At 54.7% G+C, this 20,234-nt stretch overlaps 1 protein-coding gene across 3 annotated transcripts in view; it reads right to left on the bottom strand.

Moving 5' to 3' along the window:
* Window positions 1–17,128, bottom strand: part of MCF2 (MCF.2 cell line derived transforming sequence) — a 47,508-nt gene extending 30,380 nt beyond the window's left edge. For all 3 annotated transcript variants that reach the window (XM_059483110.1, XM_059483109.1, XM_059483108.1), the window contains exons 1-4: window positions 16,976–17,128; window positions 8,971–9,039; window positions 8,335–8,449; window positions 3,779–3,869 (exon numbers count right to left, since the gene is read on the bottom strand). In XM_059483110.1, the coding sequence (XP_059339093.1) occupies window positions 3,779–3,869; window positions 8,335–8,449; window positions 8,971–9,039; window positions 16,976–17,102 (402 nt within the window). In that variant the 5' untranslated portion in view covers window positions 17,103–17,128. The remainder of the gene's footprint in view (window positions 1–3,778; window positions 3,870–8,334; window positions 8,450–8,970; window positions 9,040–16,975) is intronic.
* Window positions 17,129–20,234: the final 3,106 nt, after the last annotated feature.

Below are 20,234 nucleotides of genomic sequence, written 5' to 3' on the forward strand. Positions count from 1 at the left end.
GAGCAGTAATTCCTCAACATAACATTCCTGCAGGAATTGTATTTTTTTAGTTATTGTAAAAATTTTAGTTTTTCTCAGAGTTGAAGTGTAGACAAGTTTCCTGAAAACTGATCTCTAATGATACTGAAAGTACTGCTGCAAAAAACCCTCTCCCACAATATATGAAAGAAAGCAAAGATAAAAGGATATTTACTCTTGCCTTATGCTTTATCTTAACATTTGTAAGTCTAAAAAGAATCCTGTGCACTCGATAAGCCTGGGGTTATGTAACAGAACACCTAAAGAAGCCTCTAAAGCCTCTGCCCTCTGCAGCACACCAGGAAAGGCAGAAAACTCCCAGCACAGTCAGTCCCACTGGATCAGGCACTTCAGCGCTGTTAACTGTGCCACTGACCACAGCCTGCTCACCACATCCCCCTTCCCAGGACAGACTCGGACACCTTAAAGCCACTTCAGCAACTTTTAAATGCACATTTAACTAGAACCAACAGAGAGCCCTGATTTAATCAATACAGATAAACTGGGCTAATGAAGCACAAGAAAGGACACGCACTGAGAGGATCACAGTTACTGCCTCGTTACTGGATATCTCATTCTGACACATTTAGCGGTATTTTAACATTTCCGCTAATTCCAGGAACTCCGTTTTCAGACACTATTCTTCCCTGCAGTTCACTGGGGCATCCATGAGGCTGCAAATCAATAAATAAAAAATATTAAAGTAATTTAAAAAACCAAAGTATTATCCTCCAGTAAGTTTCTTTCCGAGCACTGCAGACAGAGGCAGGAGTCCTTATCCAGGTACTGAACTTAATGACTTTCTGCTGCCCCTTAAAGGAAAAGTCATGCAACAAAATGCCAGGATACGCACACAATGCTGCTAATCCGAGCCTTTAACTTCCCCAGAGCCAGAGCCAAACCCCCAAGCGCTCTGCTACCTTTACTCCAGCCGGCTGCATGATGGACCCCCCGAGGATGATGCCAGCATCACCGGGCACGGGTCCGTGCACGGTTAACCCCCCGAGGATGCTGCCAGCATCACCGGGCACGGGTCCGTGCGGGGCCGCTCCGTGCCGCGGCTTTCCTGCGCTGGGGGAGCAATGACGGAGCCGCTGCTGCTGCGGGCCGGGAGCCACGGCAGCAGCGGTGCCGGCCGTACCCGGGGTGCCCAGTGGTACCCGGGGCACCGAGCAGTACCAATGGTTCCACCGATAGCCGGCGGTACGCAGCGGTACCAGCGGCCCCCGGCAACACCCAGCGGTACCCAGTGATACCCAGCGGTACCAGCGGCCCCAGCGGTACCCAGTGATATCCGGCGGTACCAGCGGTTCCCAACGTTATCCAGGGTGCCCAGCGATACCCAGCGGTACCGGCAGCCCCCGGCAGCAGCAGCGGTACCCGGCGGTACCCGGCGGTACCCGGCGGTACCGGCGGCCCCAGCGGCACCCCGCGCCCGGCCGCTCCCGCACGGAGGATGCCGCCGCTGGCTCCCCCCGCGCCGCCGGAGCCCGAGCGCTGCGGGCGTGCCGGGGCTGCCCGGCCTGTCCCGGTGCCCCGCTGTCCCCCGTCCCTCTGTCCCCTGTGCCCGCAGCACCGCGCCCGCAGCCTTACCGCATCCCGGGCGGGCCGCCCGCCCCGCCGCGGGCCCGCCTCCGCCATGGCCCCGCAGGGATGCGGGGATGCTGCGGGAAGGGGATGCAGGGATGCAGGGATGCAGGGATGCAGGGATGCTGCCGAGCGCTGCCCGGCTCTCCCCGCTGCCGGGGCCGGCACGCAGCGGTTCCGTTCGGCTCGGCTCGGCTCGGCTCGGTTCGGGCAGGCAGCAGCCCTGCCGGCTCCCGGCTGGCAGCCCCGCTCTCCTCCCCAGCGCCGGCTTTGCTTTTAAGGTGGAATGCCAAAAATCACGCTGCAGCCGCTCTCTGCTGGAGCATTGGCTCGCAGCTCGGAGCGCTCACCCTTCCCTTTCCCCCCGCCGCTATCTCCAAGGTGCCTTTCCAGCTGCTCGGGGTTCTGGGGGTGAACCGAGGAAGGATGCCCTGGCCAAAACCCGAGGCTTGCCCGGCATCACCTCCCACAGCACTGCCAGCCTGCTCTGCCCGGGCAACCACAGACATACATAAAGAGTTAAAACAAAAATCTGTACGGTGTGATAGAAAAATGTTCAAGATCAGATGCACAACCGCAGAGCTGCACTTGCATATACATATGCTGGAAAAAATAGGACACAGTCTGTGCTTTAAATTCAGCTTCATGGCACTCCTTTACTCCAAAATTGTACAAAGATCAGAAAAGATTTTTTTTTTAAATTGCATCAGGGCTCATGATGCGTGACTGGGAAAAAAATCAAGTCTTAAATTTTTGTCCTTACACCTCCTGGACACAGAGACAGCCATTTAGGACCTGACTGTGTGTTTAACACCATATTCCCAAGTGTCAAGATGTAGTGTACACAGGTTTCCTGCATCCCTTCTTGCACAGAGCACCTCCCACTCTCTGCATGGACAGCCCTGATACTGCAGGCAAAGTCACCTCTCCACATGGACACATGGCACAAACAGGGTGGCTGCCCAAATAATTTCATTTTCTTATTAAACACAAAACGAATGACACTTCTGTAGAAGCTACAAATTAGGACAGGATTTTTTTCCCATTTGACACTTCCAGACTATGCAAAGCAAGTCCTTCATCCTTAAAGGATGCTCTTGGTATTAGCACCTGTTCAAACGCTGGCAGCAGGACTGAATTTTGATGATCACTTTAAAGAACTACTTTCTAAATGCTGCTTCTTCTCTAGTGGTATGGTAACCACACCTGCAAGTTCAGTTTCTGACATTCAGAAAAAGCAGAACCCAAAATACTCTTAGTGGGACCTCATTCCCACTGCAAAAGGGAACCCTCTCTGCCTCCTGGGGGATGCTGAGCAGCAAACTGCCAGCACAGCCAGGCATTTTTAACACCAAGTTCAGCTGTAGCAGCATCAATCATTTAAAATACCGTAAATCTAACTTTATCAGAGCCAGGCAAGCATTTTCTGTCTCAGTACATCCCCTTCATCCCTTCTCAGATGGACCAATGTCTTTAACCCCTCAATGACTGAGCAGAAGCAAGCACAGCAATAATGCACCCAGAATACTCCCACTGAGCCACCCCCCTGGCATGGTGTGGCTGGGAAAGGATTTCTCTGTCAGCTCCCCATGCACCCATAATGTGACTTTCCTACAGCTGCACACTCTGCTGTAAACCCAAGCTCTGGTGCCCAGACACAGAGCAATGCAGAATTGCACAAACCCCCTTTGAGCTGTGTTCAGAACAGGAACCTGCCAATGCTTAATGCATGTCTGCACTACATCATTTAAAACACATTAATGCATCCATACACTTTAAAATTGATTTTTCCATCCATGCCCACATACAAATCCTCTGAAGCCTGTTTAAAGAACCTAAAACTTTCAGTCACCAACAATTAGGTAAAATTAACTAATAACAGTGTCAAGAAAGAACATATATAGAGCAAAATTTTCCACCCATCAAAAGCAAAGAATATGGCACAAAACACATTTCAATGAGTGCAAAAGAGTATAAACCCCAGGAAATGCATCAAGCAAGCAAATGAACACACAAACAGCTCATTTATGCACACAAATTAATTACAGGGCCATAAAGCAAAGTGCTGCCTAGAGAGGAAGCAGGAGCAGCACTGCTCTGGTTCCCAGAGTTTTCTGAAGGAGGCACACAAAGGCAGAGTGACTAAGAGCAATCCACATTAAAGAGCACTTACTGCTATTTTCTGGAGAGTCGTTTTGACTGATGTCCATGTGTCCAGTCTTCTGTCCAGGATTAGGATAAATTTGGTGTCAGACTCATGCTGACTGCAAGATAAGAAAATACCAATAACCAGATAACGTTCCAAGAAAAGTGACTCTGTTCCCAAAAAAACCCAAATCCAAGAACTCTGAATGCAAACCCCATTTTAGTATTTCTGCAGTTCCTGAAATTCCCTTTAAAAAAATTTCCTGAACGCCCAAACTCTTTCCAGTGGAGCTTAGCAACAGGACAAGGGGCAACAGGCACAAACTGAACCCAGGGAATTCCATCTGAATATGAGGAAAAAGTCAGCACCATCCCTGCTAACCCCTGCGCTTGGCAAGGCAAACACAGGGGATTACTCAGAAGCAGCACAAGGCAGACAACACTTGGAAACTCTCTACAGGAAAGGGAAAAAGTCGCTGGAAGGCAGTGCAGGAGCTTCCATTCAGGGCACAGCTTGCTGCTCTGCTCTGCGGCGCTACAGCCCTGACAAACGCCTTTCAGAGGAATCAGCAGTGCTGCTCAGAGGGGTAAGGACTCCAATTCCCCCTGACTCATAACAACAGCTGACTGAAGGCATGGAGAGGCTCCCAAGCCACCCTGTGCCACATCTTATGGATCTGCAGCCTCACACCCACAGTGCAAAGGTTTCACTTGAATTCATTCCGTGGCTTTGAAGTAGGAGAAAAGAGCAGAGAAAATGAGCATCAGATTTTACATATGGGTCATACACAGAACACATGGAATGAAGTCTGAGCATGGTGAGTGACTTTTCAGCCAAAACCTTTATTTGCTTAGCATGGTTTAGGCAGTGTGAGACAGCTCTGCAGGTTTCTGTCAGTTCTGCTCACCCCCACCACGAGCTAAGTGACCCAGGTGGGTGGGAGCAGGCCAGAGGATCCTTTGGTTTGAGGCAAAAATAAAACCCTTGGGTTTTTCAGCACACTCTAAAATTTTAAAAGCTATGTCTCTGAGCTATAAAGAATAATTCCCAACTTCCCTGGTGTTTCCCAAGGGCCTGTAAGTGAAAAACATAAACTGTGTTTACACAGAATTGCTGTAATCATAATAAAACCTGAATGCAACCCCCAGAATGCAGAAAAGGCAGCCAGGCTGTAGTGCAGTGCCAGTTAAAAAAGCTGAAGTCATTAACTCAGGACAAGGTTATGCTCAGGGAGCACCTCTGAGCAGGTTAATGGAATTTCATCAGTTCCCTTACAGAAACAGAGGGAAGTTCCCAGCAGTCTGACAGCCTTGACACCCACTGAGAGAAATCTGTCATTTATTCTAGGCCAGTGGAGAAAGTCTGGGACCATTTGCAACCCAGGCCTTGCAAGTTTATCCGATTTCCAGGCTGTGATGTACCTTTTAGAGCGACAATAAAAATAAATCAATGCTTTCTACCAAGGCTCTGAGGGCTCTTTGTCTGCATCCAGCAGCAGGAAGATGCAGACAGATAACCTGGGCAAGGATTGCTTTTCTCTGGGCGCTTCTTGTCACTTTTGGATGCACCAGACTGAAAATAAAGACCTGGGATGTTTTGCAGGACTTGAAATTGGACCCTGGAGGCTGCAGCTGTGAGACTGAGCACAGCCCTGAGAGGGTCCCTGGTGCTGGTGGGATCAGAGCACCAGGACCTGCCCAATGCTGAAATCCAGGGATATTTACAGGCACCAGCACCTCCACTGTGCCACTGCTCTGTGTCACAGCCCTCAGCACTCTGCACCTCACCTCCAGCCTGCAGCAAACACCAAAGCCTGTCCAAGCACCAAAGCCTGTCCAAGCACCAAAGCCTGTCCAAACACCAAAGCCTGTCCAATCACCAAAGCCTGTCCAAACACCAAAGCCTGTCCAATCACCAAAGCCTGTCCAATCACCAAAGCCTGTCCAAACACCAAAGCCTGTCCAATCACCAAAGCCTGTCCAATCACCAAAGCCTGTCCAATCACCAAAGCCTGTCCAAACACCAAAGCCTGTCCAAACACCAAAGCCTGTCCAAACACCAAAGCCTGTCCAATCACCAAAGCCTGTCCAAACACCAAAGCCTGTCCAAACACCAAAGCCTGTCCAAACACCAAAGCCTGTCCAAGCACCAAAGCCTGTCCAAACACCAACAAGCTGCGCGTCAGAGAGAACAGAACAGGACAGAAGAGGATGTGACATTTCAGCAGGAAGGGACCCACAGTGATAACCTGTCCAGGTGTCTGACCAGGCTGACCAAAGCCAGGAGATGTGTTCAGGGCATTGTCCAAATGCCCCCTGAACCCTGACAGCTTGGGGAACCAACGGCATCTCCAGGGAAACTGTTCTGGTGTTTGACACCCCCTCAGCAATAAATGCTTCCTAATGCCTGCTCCAAACCTGCCCTGGCAGCTTTGCACCACTGGAGCTGGATGAGCACAGAACACAAAGTGGGCACGCATTGCTCATTCTCCCTTCCAGCTCATGCACACAGGCGCCTCCTGCAGCTGCCTCCTGCCTGCAGCAGTTCCCAGGAACACCCAAAATTCACTTGCCTGCAGAGCCACCTTCCTGCTGGCTCTGCTGGGATTGCTCCAGCCCTGAGGAGCAGCCTCCAGCATCCATCTCCTTTATGCAGCAGCGATTTCCAGGAGAAGAGCGCCCCGTGAAATTCACCCAAAATACTCCAAACCATTCAGCCTGCCCAAAGACCACAAAGCTGCCAGCCCTGAGGTGTTCCCAGGCTGCACAGGCAGGGCACCATCAGCTCCTTGGCAGGGGTGTGTGGTTTTCATCTGCCCTGCACAGCCAGGTAAGCAGGTGTGGGTGCACCCACCTCACCCTGATAGCTGGGGAAATGAAATACCACCTAACTGATATATGGGGAAATGAAATACCACCCAACCCTGATATCTGGTGAAATTAAATGCCTCTGGCAGGGAAATATTTCCCTCTTTTAGGGGCTTTCTGGCCAAAGTCTGACTGTAACCCCACGACGTGATGCTGCTGGGGGATGTGCACCCAGGGCTGGCACAGAGCTGCCGCCCTCACCAGGTGATGCTGGCCTGGGCCCCTGAGCCTTGCAGCCCCCAGGTGCTGGGCAGCACATGCTCCTGAGCTGGTCAGACACTGGGCAGGCTGCTGTGGTGGCAGGAGGAGCAGAGCAGGAGGATCAAAGTGCTTTTAGTGAAACATGCTGAACGTGTTTGAGTCACCAGCGAGCTTGCAGCTCTCATTAGTCTCTTGATTGAGTCTGACCCATTCAAGGGACAGCAGGAGTGCTCATCATGCTAATGCCAGGGTGGGATGAGGAGCCTTGGAGAGCCAGCCAGAGCTGGGAAGGGCAGATGCACAGACCAGGGCTGCCTGCACAGGGTGAACACACCTGGCAGGGTCCTGGGTCCTGTTCCTGCTGGCCAGGAGCCCTGAACCCTCAGAGTCCATCAAAAAGAGGGCAGAGGAACCAGAGGCTCCTTTTTGGGTTTTGTTTTTTGAACAGAGGTGCCTAAACACTCCACACTTCTCCCAAAGCAGCTGCTGGTGGGAAGCTCCTATCCAGCTGCTGTCAGCCTGCTCTCCCTGCAGGACAGAATTTGCCAAAACAGGCATTATTCCAGAAAATGAAGGACTCCGGGTAACTGAGTCACCAGGCTGAGCAGCAGGAATGAGGAGGGCCATTAATCCAGCCCACAGCCCTGCGTGGGGCACAGGCAGAGTCAGCAGCTCAGCCCTGACACACGGGCAGGCAATGGGAGCTGCTGCTCTCTGCTGAGCCACACAGACCCCAAAGGCTTTGTTCTGTAATTAGTCTCTTCCTCTGGCTCCATTTCTCTTTTTCCACAGCAGTGACTCCCTGTTTGTACACGTCAAAACATTATTTTGCAGTGCCATGGTATATTTAAGCAGTGACACACGCCAAAGCTTGAGGAAAGCTTGTTGCTAATTAGAAACTTAATCAAGTAAATGTGTGGTACATTCCAGCTGCCAGGTCACAGGGATGATGCCCACTCCTTCCCTGCAGCTCCTGGCACACACAACACCTGGACACTGTAAGGGCTGGCACCCCTGTCCTGCTCTGAGAGCTGAGGGAGCCCTCACCCACCCTGGGGTACCTGCAGAGCCCTGCCCAAGGCAGGCAGGACCCCCCTGTGCCCCCTAGGGCTGGCACTGCTCCTACCTGGGCACTGAGGTCAGGCAGGTGAGCACTCTGTGCCCTGTGCCCCCCAGGGCTGGCACTGAGGTCAGGCAGGTGAGCACTCTGTGCCCTGTGCCCCCCAGGGCTGGCACTGAGGTCAGGCAGGTGAGCACTCTGTACCCACCCAGGGCAGGGCTGGCACTGAGGTCAGGCAGGTGAGCACTCTGTGCCCTGTGCCCCCCAGGGCTGGCACTGAGGTCAGGCAGGTGAGCACTCTGTACCCACCCAGGGCAGGGCTGGCACTGAGGTCAGGCAGGTGAGCACTCTGTGCCCTGTGCCCCCCAGGGCTGGCACTGCCCCTGCCTGGGCACTGAGGTCAGGCAGGTGAGCACTCTGTGCCCTGTGCCCCCCAGGGCTGGCACTGCTCCTACCTGGGCACTGAGGTCAGGTAGCTGAGCACTCTGGCCACGCTCTCCTCGGGCACCTGGTTGAAGCCAGCGTTGTCAGGCAGGGTGATGATCCAGGCCTTGTCCTTGCCCCTTCCACCTGCAAACACACAGGGCTGGAGGCTGCCCTGGCACTGCTGAGGGGCACCAGCAGCTCAGGGCACTCGCTGCCCCTGGCACAGGGGTTTCACAGCACCAGGGCAGCCAAACAAAGCCAAATCTGCCTCTGAGCCCAACTCACAGGTGCTGAAACAAATGCATTCAGCACCAGCATTTCCTTCATTCACTGAGTGTGCTTTACACAGCACAGCACAAGAAATCAGAAATACAAGGGCAAACACACACACACTGCTCTGGGGCCTACAGAAATGCATTTCACAGCAAAGGGCTTGTAATGCATGGGGCGCTGGGAGTCAGGATGTTTTACAGTGGCACGAGACAGAACCCCAATCTGCTGTTGCAAAGGGCCCCCATGATTTACTAACAGCATTTCTCGTGGCACTGGATACCACCTGGTGGCTAATAGCCTGTGGGAAGCATCACTGACAAACAGCAAGAACTTTCTCTGGAGTACTTCATTACCACAGGGAAAAAGGGACCCTGAAGATGTTCTGTACTCACCAGACAGAAAGGCAAACTCCTTCATCAGATCATCACTGATGTCCTTTGCACAGATGGGTATTGCAGTTTCTGGAGAAAGGGAAAAGCAGCAATCAAAATAAAGCACAAACCCAAAGCAAACACATTTATCAATGAGTTAATCCAAAGGTGGAACTTCCCTAAACTACACATGAAATTGCGTAATAAAGGATATATAGACCTTAGAGATGTTATTTCTCATGTTTCTAATGACTCCAGCAGGGTGAAAGCCACAAATCAGCAACAGATGTATTGCACCAAACGCACCGAGGGAGCACTGCCCTCCCCTCGATATCCACACCCAGTGCAATGTTCGTATTTTGCAGTCAGCAATGCCACTGCCTGTATTACCAAGCCCCCAGTGCCTCCCAGCCCTGGCCATGCATGGGCTGAGGTTCTGCTGGGAGCTGCAGCGTCCGAGGCTGCTGCCCTGGGGCCAGGCTGGGACAGTCCTTAATTCTGCACAAACAGCTCCTAAATCAGGCTTTCACTGGCACGGGGCCATTGCAGAGGCTGCTGTTCCTATGCTCAGTTATTAGATTTCTTCCTAATTAAATCATGGCAGAGCTGTTGCAATGGCACATTTAGCACCAGCACCATTCAGAGGCAATGGAGCACAGCAGAACAACACACGCAAGCTCACCTCTCCCTGGGAGAAGGGAACAAAGCCCACACTGACTAAACACCACAGGAGCTTACAGCTGGCAGACATTTTCCTGGATTATCTATAAATGGAATGACAGCTAAAAATCAAATATCCTTGTTCCTGCAAATAAATGTTTTGAAGCACATCTATACAGATTAAAGTCCTTGGGCTTTCTGATAATCAAATTTTGAACACTGATTATTTCCCAGAGTTGGTCCTAGGGAATAATCTCTGGCTGCCTTAGATCAGACAGGCTGCATACTTCAGCACACTCCAGCATAATCAGTATTTGTTCTATTTCCCTTTTCTCAAAAGCTTTCTGCTCACTTCTCCTTTATCTGCAGGGTTTCCAGGCCTGCTCTGGCTGTGGGTGCTGCAGCCCAGGTGTGTTTGGGGGTTTCTGTGCCTCCCAAATTCCCCAGCCAGGGCTGCTCTCTGCCCTTCCAGCCACACACACTGCTGGGTTCCCTCCTGCAGATAAAAATGGGATTGTTGCTTGTTGAGCATGAAGCCCCAGCCCCACTGGCATCTACAGAAACATTCTTGATTTTAACAGGCCCTAGAATTGCTCTTGGTGAGGAAGAAGTTTGTCTTGCAAAGATATTTCAAATATTTGTCTCTCATTCAACCTCTTCACCCAGCTTGGGGACAAGCAGCAGCAAGAGATTTCTCCTCTATTTGCTGATTCCTTTTTTCACCAGGTCAATGGTTTCTTACTGATAAAATTCACATTTAACAACTTAATGAGCTCCAACACACGTACCAGATGACAGCAAACGCGCGCGCCATTGAAAACACAGGACACAAGCCCATGCTGTGCCCACGCGTTTGTCACAAACCAGCGTGGGCTGCCTGGTCCCCAAAGCCCCCCCTGGCCAGCCCTGGCTGCCCCCAAAGCCCCCCCTGGGCTGGGACACCAGAGCAGCCCCAGCCCAGGCTGGCAGCAAAGGAGGGCTGGGCTGGGTTCTGCACTGCTGGCACTGGTACCTGCACTGCCATGAGGCTGGTCAGGAAACAGGCTGCAGAAAGGGAGCTAACCTTTAAAAACCCATCATTTAAAGGTTTCACAGGCACTGAGAGCCCTGAGAGCCCTGCCAAGGTGCAGGAGGGGTTTGTGCCCATCCTGTGGGACAGCCCAACAGGACACAGAGCAGGATGTGCCCTGGGCAAGGCCGGGCACAACAAGAGCCTGATTGTGACCAGAGCCACTCCTTGGGCAGCTCACCCATCCCTGGCACCCGCCCTGTGCCGGCCACTGAGCCCAGCCTCAGGGCAAACACTGGGGAACAGGGGCTGGCACCAGCCCCGAGAGCACCCTGCTATCCCCTGCTGTCAGTCTGTCCTGCCAGCACAGGACAGGACACTCTGCTGGGCTGCTGTCAGTCTGTCTGTCCTGCCTGAACAGGACACTGCTGGGCTGCTGTCAGTCTGTCTGTCCTGCCCAGAACAGGACACTCTGCTGGGCTGCTGTCAGTCTGTCTGTCCTGCCTGAACAGGACACTGCTGGGCTGCTGTCAGTCTGTCTGTCCTGCCTGAACAGGACACTCTGCTGGGCTGCTGTCAGTCTGTCTGTCCTGCCCAGAACAGGACACTGCTGGGCTGCTGTCAGTCTGTCTGTCCTGCCTGAACAGGACAGGACACTGCTGGGCTGCTGTCAGTCTGTCTGTCCTGCCTGAACAGGACACTCTGCTGTCAGTCTGTCCTGCCCAGCACAGGACACTCTCCCTGGCACAGGCAGAGCAGGTGCTCACACAGCCCTGGGAGGGGCTGGCACACACAGGTGGCACGAGGCTGATGAGATGGACACAGCCCACGGCACGTGTGGCACACAGCAGCTCCCTGTGCTCCTCCACACAGCCTGCTCTGTTCACAAGCTCACTCAGGAACCTGCTCTGGGCACAGCCAAGGCCCTGGGGCTGCTTCCTGCAGGTGAGAGCCAACTCTTGGGTAGCCAGGAGCAAATTGGCTTCAGGTGCCCACCTGGGACAGAACAGGCAGTGCCAGCAGGGCTGGCAAAGGGCCATGGGCACCCTGATGCCAAGGGCAGGGAGGACCCTGCAGTTCCAAGCCACCAGCTGCTGCAGGTGCCCATGGTGTGTGAGACTGGCTAAACCCTGCTGAACACCCTGCTGCAGGTGCCCATGGCTGTGTGTGTGACACTGGCACCCAGGGCAGTGATAAATACCTGCTGAGCCCTGCTGCAGGTGCCCATGGCCGTGTGTGTGACACTGGCACCCAGGGCAGTGATAAATACCTGCTGAGCCCTGCTGCAGGTGCCCATGGCTGTGTGTGTGACACTGGCACCCAGGGCAGTGATAAATACCTGCTGAGCCCTGCTGCAGGTGCTGGTCCAAGCTGGGCACAGGGCAGAACCATGGAATTCCCTGGGATTCCAGCCGGTGTGCCATTCCCCGTGCCAAGTGGGGACACAACAGCCACATTACAATATTTATGGCAGAAAGCTTGAATGCCTGTGAGTGCTGCAAGGGCCTTTGTCCCCACTGGGGACAGCTCCCTCCTCTCTGTGGCCAGGGGCTCACCTGCCCATCCCAGCCCTGGCTCAGCTGCAGGCACTGCTGCCTGCCCACAGCCAGCCCAAAGCAGCTCTCATCCCAGGGAAAGGCCAGCAATGAGCTTTATAAATGGCTATCTTATGGGAGATGTGATGGGCTGATCCTGAGGGGGATGGCCCCTGCAAGGCCTGGAGTCCTGCACATCAAATCCCACCAGGATTAGTCCATCCCTAGGAGTGACAGCGTGGTCACCTCACCAGGCTCAAGGACTCCCTAAATTATCTCTTCTCAGACTGGAGGGATTTTTAAGGAACAGCTCACTCTATTTCCAAGCTCCTTCTCTCCCTTGTCCCCAAGCACCTGCTCCAACACAGCGTGGGCAGCAGCAGCAGATGGTTCCATCTTCTGACCCAGGGCTGAGCCTCTCCTGTGAGCCCTTTTGGGGCTCGTGTGCCTGAGAGCTTCAGAGCAGACACATCCCCACTCCCAGCCTGGGCTGTGCTCACCAAGAACCACACAGCAAAAAAGGGAGAGCTCCTGAAAAACCACAACGACCTTTTCAAAAGGCTTCGATTTAGACGTGCTGAGGATAAGAGGAAAAAGGCAAAAAAAAAGGTGCTGTGAAAGGAAAAGAAGACAAGAAATAGAAAATGTTAACCGGGTGCAATTCAGGTTTGAGGAACATCACCCAGGCAGTGTGAGTGACCCAAGGAAGAGTGTCCCCATGGGACAGCCCAATGCCACCCTCCAGCAGGAGCCTGTGCCCAAACAGGGTGGCACCACCACACCCAGTGTGCACTGAGCCATGGAGGAGGAGGAGGAGGAAGAGGAGGAAGGGGAGGAAAGGGAGGAAGGGGAGGAAGGGGAGGAAGTTCAGGGGAGGTTAAAAGATCCCCTCTGCTGGAGACCATGGAGTTTTGGGGCCTGGGGGTGGTGGGGAGGGAATCTCTTGCAATTTATATTTAGCAGCTGAGAAACCGGGGAAGCTTTGCTAAGAAAAGGGGAAGCGAAAGCAAATTAGGCAGCACCAGGGCTTAGCTGTTGCCTCCTGCTATGCTGTGATGTTTCCATGGCCAATCAGAGAAACCCCACTCTGATATCACACCAAAGGAAGCACAAATTGGGAAGATAAAAGCCAGCTCCATCATACATGAATTCACGTCAGCTGCGAGAAATGCAATAAAAGGTTCCCAACACCCCCTCTTTTGGATTCAGCCTCAGTGTGGGAGCTGAGAAAATCTAGTTTCCTGCATTTCTAACATGTAACAGCTCCAATGTACTTTGGTTTTCTCCTTTTTCCAGTTCCAGTCACTCCTCCCTCACCAAAGAGAGCATCCCTGTGTTTGCCATCAGCAGCAGGGCTGCCCTGCCAGCTGTGCAGGCAGAGGCACACTCAGCATCTGCCAGCAGCACACACCTTCCCAGTGCACACAACCAGCCCCCAAACCAGAGCCACGCAGCACGAAACACTCCAAAACCCAATAAAAATGTACAGACATCAGTAACCTCCCCATCATCATTGAGCACCATGCAAACGCTGATTTTTCAGAGAAATTCCAGCACAAAGTAACTCCTGGGAGATATTTCAGCAGTAAATCCTGGGCCCCACTGGCTGCCTGGAGAAGCTGAAGTTCACTGAGGACACTAGAACAATTTCTTTCACAGCTGACACAGCCCAGAAACTAAACCATGCAGCCAGGTTCCCCCAATGGCATCACATGGAAACTCTACCGTACAGCAAGGGAAAATAAACACAAATTTTCCTGAACTGAAAGTGGAAATGCCCAACTCTGGCATTCTCTCACTAAGAAAAAGCACATTTGCAGATCCAGCTGATGTGTTCCTGTGCAATGGAAAGGGAGGTGGGGAGGGCACTGCTGGTGCTTGCTGCTGTGCCACCCCTGTTTGCCCTGACAGACACCCCCAGAGCAGCAGGATAACCGTGCTGGGCGAGGGAACAGCTCTGCCCAGGGCATCCTGACTCACCCCTGCCCTGAAACCAAACCCAGCACGGCCTGGGAGCAAAAAGGGATGCAGAAAACAAGGCAGCACTGCCAGCAGCACTCCTCACCCTGCCTCCCCTGGCACTGCCCAGCGTGAGGGAGGCCGGCACAGAGCAGGCTGAGCGGGGCCCCGTGCCCAGCACATGTCCCCAGAGCCCCTGTCACAGCGACACGCGGCTGGCCGGGCCTGGTTTGGGGCTCCAGGACTCCCCTGCAAGTCCCACGTGCCAAAACCAGCACTAACAAAGGCTCTCACAAGCAGGGCAGTGTCCCAGCTCTGACCCCATCCCGGCACTCTGTGTCTCCGAGCATCCTCTCGCTCAGTGGCAAACAGAGCTCTTTGGGAAACTCTTTCTTTCCCCCACCATGTTTTACACCTCAGTTGCTCCCTCCCACGCAGCCCGGCTGTCGCTTCACTTTTGTCCTGGTACATGAATGATAACCATTAAAGTGGTTGTAGCAAATGTGCAGTGGGGAGAGGAACACATCCCACATACTACTGGGTGCTCCAGACTACTCCTGCTCGTGGGCCACCCGAGGGCCTGGGTGGTGCCAGCCCAGGGCTGCTGGGGCTCTGCCACGCTCTGGGGGAGCCCGAGACATCCTAGAGATGGGAATGGCCACAAAGGGCCTGGGATTTTCACTGGCTTCTATCCAAGGCAGGTAAGGGTGAATCACCTTCTACTAAAAACCGCCAACAGGTTTCCAGAACTGCTGCATGTAGGGAAATGGTTAAAACACGGTCCCAGATCAGCCTGAACGCCCAGAAATTGGCAATAAGGGAAAAAAGCTTCTGATTTATTTTTAATCTCATGATTTGGAGAGCCTTACTCAACTTTGTCTCTTTGTCAACGTTTTATTTTCAGAACCTGCGTGGATGCCAAGTCATGGGTCCGGATCCTGCAGCTATAACCACACAAGTGTGCCTTTGTGGGGGTATTTTGGCTCTGTATGACCATTTCACAAAGGTCATCTGCCAGAAGCTGGTTGGGAGGGAGGGCCCATGCTCAGAAGAAACCCACGGCCTGCTTTCACCTGGTTCTCAGTGCACAGCTCACAGCAAACGGGCACCACTGTGTGCCCATGGCCGTGGCACCAGCTCCTGCTCCAGCAGCACATGGGGCTGTTCCATGCCACAGCAGCACAAGGAGCATTTAACCACATCCATGCTGTTCCACACCAACAGCAGCACAGGGAGCATTTAACCACATCCATGCTGTTCCACACCAACAGCAGCACAGGGAGCATTTAACCACATCCATGCTGTTCCACGCCACAGCAGCACAGGGAGCATTTAACCACATCCATGCTGTTCCACACCAACAGCAGCACAGGGAGCATTTAACCACATCCATGCTGTTCCATGCCAACAGCAGCACAGGGAGCATTTAACCACATCCATTCCAGCAGCACCCTTTGCTAACTGACCGTGACACCCCTGCCCACAGTACCTGCCCCATTTCAGGGTGCAGGGAGAGAAACGGGGCAGGTGGGCAGGGCAGGCAGAGCTGCAGGTGCTGTGGCACCACCTCAGAGGGGCACGGACACAGCAGCTCTGGGAAGCAGGTGGCACCTTGGTAGAGCCCTCACCTGTGACCCACCCCTGACAGATTCCTCCTGCACCCCAGCTGTGCCTTGCAAAGATGGCAAGAGGGCTGGCACTAGACAGGGAGCCTTTTTAGGGTCAGTGTGTCTTCTCTGTAATCAGCACAGCTGCAAGCACTCCACCAGCTGCAAACAGGAGTGATGGCTCTGCCTGCTGCCACTCCTGCCAAGGTGGGCATCCTCCAGTGAGCCTGGAGCCACCCGAGGGGGCCCTTCCCCTCCTGGTTTGGGAAAGACCTCACTGCAAAAACACCTGTAACTCCCCTCACTGCAAGAACACCTGTAACTCCCCTCACTGCAAAAACACCTGTAACTCCCCTCACTGCAAGAACACCTGTAACTCCCCTCACTGCAAGAACACCTGTAACTCCCCTCACTGCAAGAACACCTGTAACTCCCCTCGGGAAAACAGGAAAATAATGAAAAAGTGAGGGCTCCACACAACTTCTGAGCAGATCACCGTCCACCAAAGGAAACATCACTGAGGAAGCCACGGCCCGAGATAAGGGATCAGATTGCATCTGCTTCTCCCGTTCAGGGTGTGCGGGCACAGCAGCACAGCGGCTTCAGTACAACGCTGCATTCCCGACACAGCCGCGCGTTCGGGGGTGCTCGGGACACGGGAGGGGACCGAGGCGTCTCACGGAGGAGCACAGCTCCCACACATCTATCCCACCCGGAACGGGCAGCCAGGCCAGAGCTGAGCTACAGCACCCAGGGAAGAGTTCTTCGGTTGCGGCCGCGGGAGCGGCGCCGGGGCTCGCACTGGGGAACATCCATCCTCCTGTCCCGGCAGCGCCTGCCGCCGGTACCGGGCACACCGGGTACCCCGGACACCCGGGGCATTCCGGACACTCCGGGCACCCCGGGCACTCCGGCCACGCAGTCGGGCACCCCGGGCACACCGGACGCCCCGGCCCCGCACTCGGTGACACCGGGGCCGCCGGCAGCGCGGGGACAAGGCTGTGCTGAGCCCCCGGGGCCGCTCGCACGCATCCACGAACGAATAACAGAGCGGCAGCCGAACCCTCGGCCGGCCGCGAGAGACGGACCGGCCGGGCTCCCGGGCAGCGGCAGCGGCAGCGGGGAGGGATGGGGCGGCAGGGACGGGCAGCCCCGGCACAGGGACCCGCGCTGCCGCCGCCCAGGGTGCCCGGGAGAGCCGCCGTCCGCCCGCCGCCCGCACACGGCGAGCCCGCGGCCCGGCCGCCCGCACTCACCGGCGGCGGCGGCCTCCAGCAGCGCGGCGGCGCGGAGCAGGCGGTAGTAGCGCTCCATGTCCCCCGCCGAGGTGCCGCCCGGCGGGGGCCCGCCCGGGACCGGGGCCGGGGCCGGGGCCAGGGCCATGCCGCGGGCAGCGCTCCCCGCCCGCAGCGCCCGCTCCGCGCCCCGGGCCCGACGGGCGGGGCCGCCGCCTCTGCCCGCCCCCGGCACCGCCCCGGGACCGCCCGGGTCCGGTACTGGCACCGCCCCCGCCCTGGTACCGCCCCCGCCTCGGTCCGGTACTAACATCACCCCGGTACCGGCACCGGCACCGCCCAGGTCCGGTACTGGCACCGCCCCCGCCCTGGTACCGGCACTGGCACCGCCTCTGCCCTGGTACCGCCCCCGCCTCGGTCCGGTACTAACATCACCCCGGTACCGGCACCGGCACCGCCTCTGCCCGCCCCTGGCACCGCCCCGCCTCCGGCCCCGCCCCGCCTCCGGCCCCGCCCCGCCTCCGCTGCCCCCGGTACCGCTGCCGGTACCGGCACCGCCTTCGCCCCGGTACCGGCACTGGCACCGCCCCGGTCCGGTACCGGCACCGCCGCCCCCTGGCATTTCTTTCACTTTTTTTTTAGCTCCTTCCCCCGTTTTTTTCCTTCCTGGTTTGTTTGTTTATTTGTTTGTTTGTTTCCTTTTTTCTGCTTTTTTTTCCCCCTCTTCCCCCCTTTCCTCTTCCCCCCCCCCCCTTTTTTACTCTTGATTCCTTTTTCTCTTTTTCCTTTCACCCTTTTTTCCTAATTTTTTTTTAGTTTAGACCCCCCCTTTCTCCTCCCTTTTCCCCTCTTTTTTCCCTTTTTCTTTTCCCCCTTCCCCCTTTTTTCCATTCCTCTATTTTTCCTCTTTTGCCCCCTCTTTTTAGTCTTTTTTCCAGTATTTCTTTCTGTTCCCTCTTTTGCTTTTTCCTTCCTCTCCCTTTTCCCCTTCCTTTCCCTCCCCTTTTATTCTTTTTCTTCTCTTTCATTTACCACTACACCCAGTGCCCCCCAGCACACCACCCTGCAGCTGGATTTACTCCCTGCCTTAGTGCCTACAGCACTTCTGTAGGGAAAAAAAACAAAAAAACAAAAAAAAAAGCATTTCCATCCTCTGCAAGCAGCATTCTAGCAAATTCCTTGAACGATTTATGAGCAGTACATTAAACTGTGCTACAGCCAGTGCTGGCCAGAGCTCTGGGCTGACCCATCGGTCTCACTTTTCCTGATGCTGAGGCTCCAACAATGCCAGCTCATTCTCTCAGGAGCCTGAGCCGCCCAGGGAGGCAGCATGGAGAAGTAGATGCTCCTGTTTTTCCAAAACGACCTTTTAATTATGCTCTTTCCTATAATAGCAGCCTTTTTCCAACACTTCAGCAGTCAGGGCTATTAATTAAAGAGCTGTGGTCTAACAGTGGTAATATAAACCCCAGCATCTTTTGGTAGGCCCTTCTTACACTGATACTGAATTTTTCAAGGAAAAACAACGCAATCAGCCAGTGCTCCTCATGGGTGACACAGCAGGTTCTCACTACCAAACAGTTTGGAGAGATGATTTTCTGTCTGGCCATAAAGCACTCCTTGTGTGACAGGAACAGTTCCTGTGCAGGTACTGATGAAAAAATCAGTCTGATACACAAGGCTACAAGCCAAGAAAGAGCCTTGCCACATTCCTGGGGTGTTCTTATCACAGGAATGCTGTCTGGCCCGAACTGCCCCGGCCCAGGGAGAATGGGACCCTGGAAGCCCCTGTTCTGCCCCAGCTCTGTGCAGGGGATGCTCTGCTGGAGCTGGGAGCCATCCCCACACACCCGCTGTCCGACACACGCCTTGGGGAGAATGGAGCCACCCCGGGAAGATGCAGCTGTCAGCCCCAAGGTTTCACAATCAATCCATTTCTTGCTCTCCGGATGGAGGCAAAGCCATTCAGACAGGATCTGGGTGAGGTCTCTGCAGCCCAGCCCCTGCTCGAGCGCCAGGTGGGCTGGGCTGGCCCCAGTGCAGGCAGCAGGAGCCCTGCACACACAGCCAGAGCTGCACTGCTGCAGGGACCTGCACAGACAGACAGAGCTGCACTGCTGCAGGGACCTGCACACAGCCAGAGCTGCACTGCTGCAGGAACCCTACACACAGCCAGAGCTGCACTGCTGCAGGAACCTGCACAGCCAGACAGAGCTGCACTGCTGCAGGGACCTGCACAGCCACAGCTGCACTGCTGCAGGGACCTGCACAGCCACAGCTGCACTGCTGCAGGCAGCAGGAACCCTGCACAGGCAGCCTTGGCCAGCTCACAGCTGGAAGAGCTGGGCTAGCTCAGGCTGGAGGGCAATTGCTCATGGCTTCCCCTCATGGGGCAATTGCTCATGGCTTTCCCTCATGGGGCAATTGCTCATGGCTTTCCCTCATGGGGCAATTGCTCGTGGGGCTTTCCCTCATGGGGCAATTGCTCATGGCTTCCCCTCATGGGGCAATTGCTCATGGCTTCCCCTCATGGGGCAATTGCTCATGGCTTTCCCTCATGGGGCAATTGCTCGTGGGGCTTTCCCTCATGGGGCAATTGCTCATGGCTTTCCCTCATGGGGCAATTGCTCATGGCTTTCCCTCATGGGGCAATTGCTCATGGCTTTCTCTCATGGGGCAATTGCTCGTGGGGCTTTCCCTCATGGGGCAATTGCTCATGGCTTTCCCTCATGGGGCAATTGCTCGTGGGGCTTTCCCCTGCGGCCCCTGAGATTCAGTGTGGAACCCTGGCTGCTCACTTTGGGGCATTTCACCACCGATGCCCAGCTGTCCCAGCAAGGCACTCTGCATCCCCCAGCTGCCCCATTTCACAGTGCCAGCAGCCCCTGGGCTCCCCCGGAGCTGGGTTACCCTCTGCCTGCCCAGGAGCTGCTAAACACAGAGAGGAGCAGCAAGGAGACAGATTAAAAAGGAATCAATGCCAGCCAGAAACGTGGCTGTTTCTTTTTCAGGGATCTCCTGTCCAGGCCCCATAGCAATGTTCAGCACCCTGAGGGTGGCACATCCAAACCAGCGTGTGAGGGGCAAGGGCCCTTTAAAGCTGTGGAAAATCGTGACACCACCTGTTTACAGAGATTTATTTCATGTGGGTGCAATGCCTCATCCTTAAAATCTAATCTTAGGGAGAAGGTGTAGGAAGAATTCCAACTAATTTCATTAATTCCAGATCAGGGGCTGAAAAAAACCCACTCAAACAAAATTCTGAAGCTCTTGAATTTGA

Source organism: Ammospiza nelsoni, chromosome 15, assembly GCF_027579445.1.
Source record: "Ammospiza nelsoni isolate bAmmNel1 chromosome 15, bAmmNel1.pri, whole genome shotgun sequence".
Classification (NCBI taxonomy): Eukaryota; Metazoa; Chordata; class Aves; order Passeriformes; family Passerellidae; genus Ammospiza; species Ammospiza nelsoni.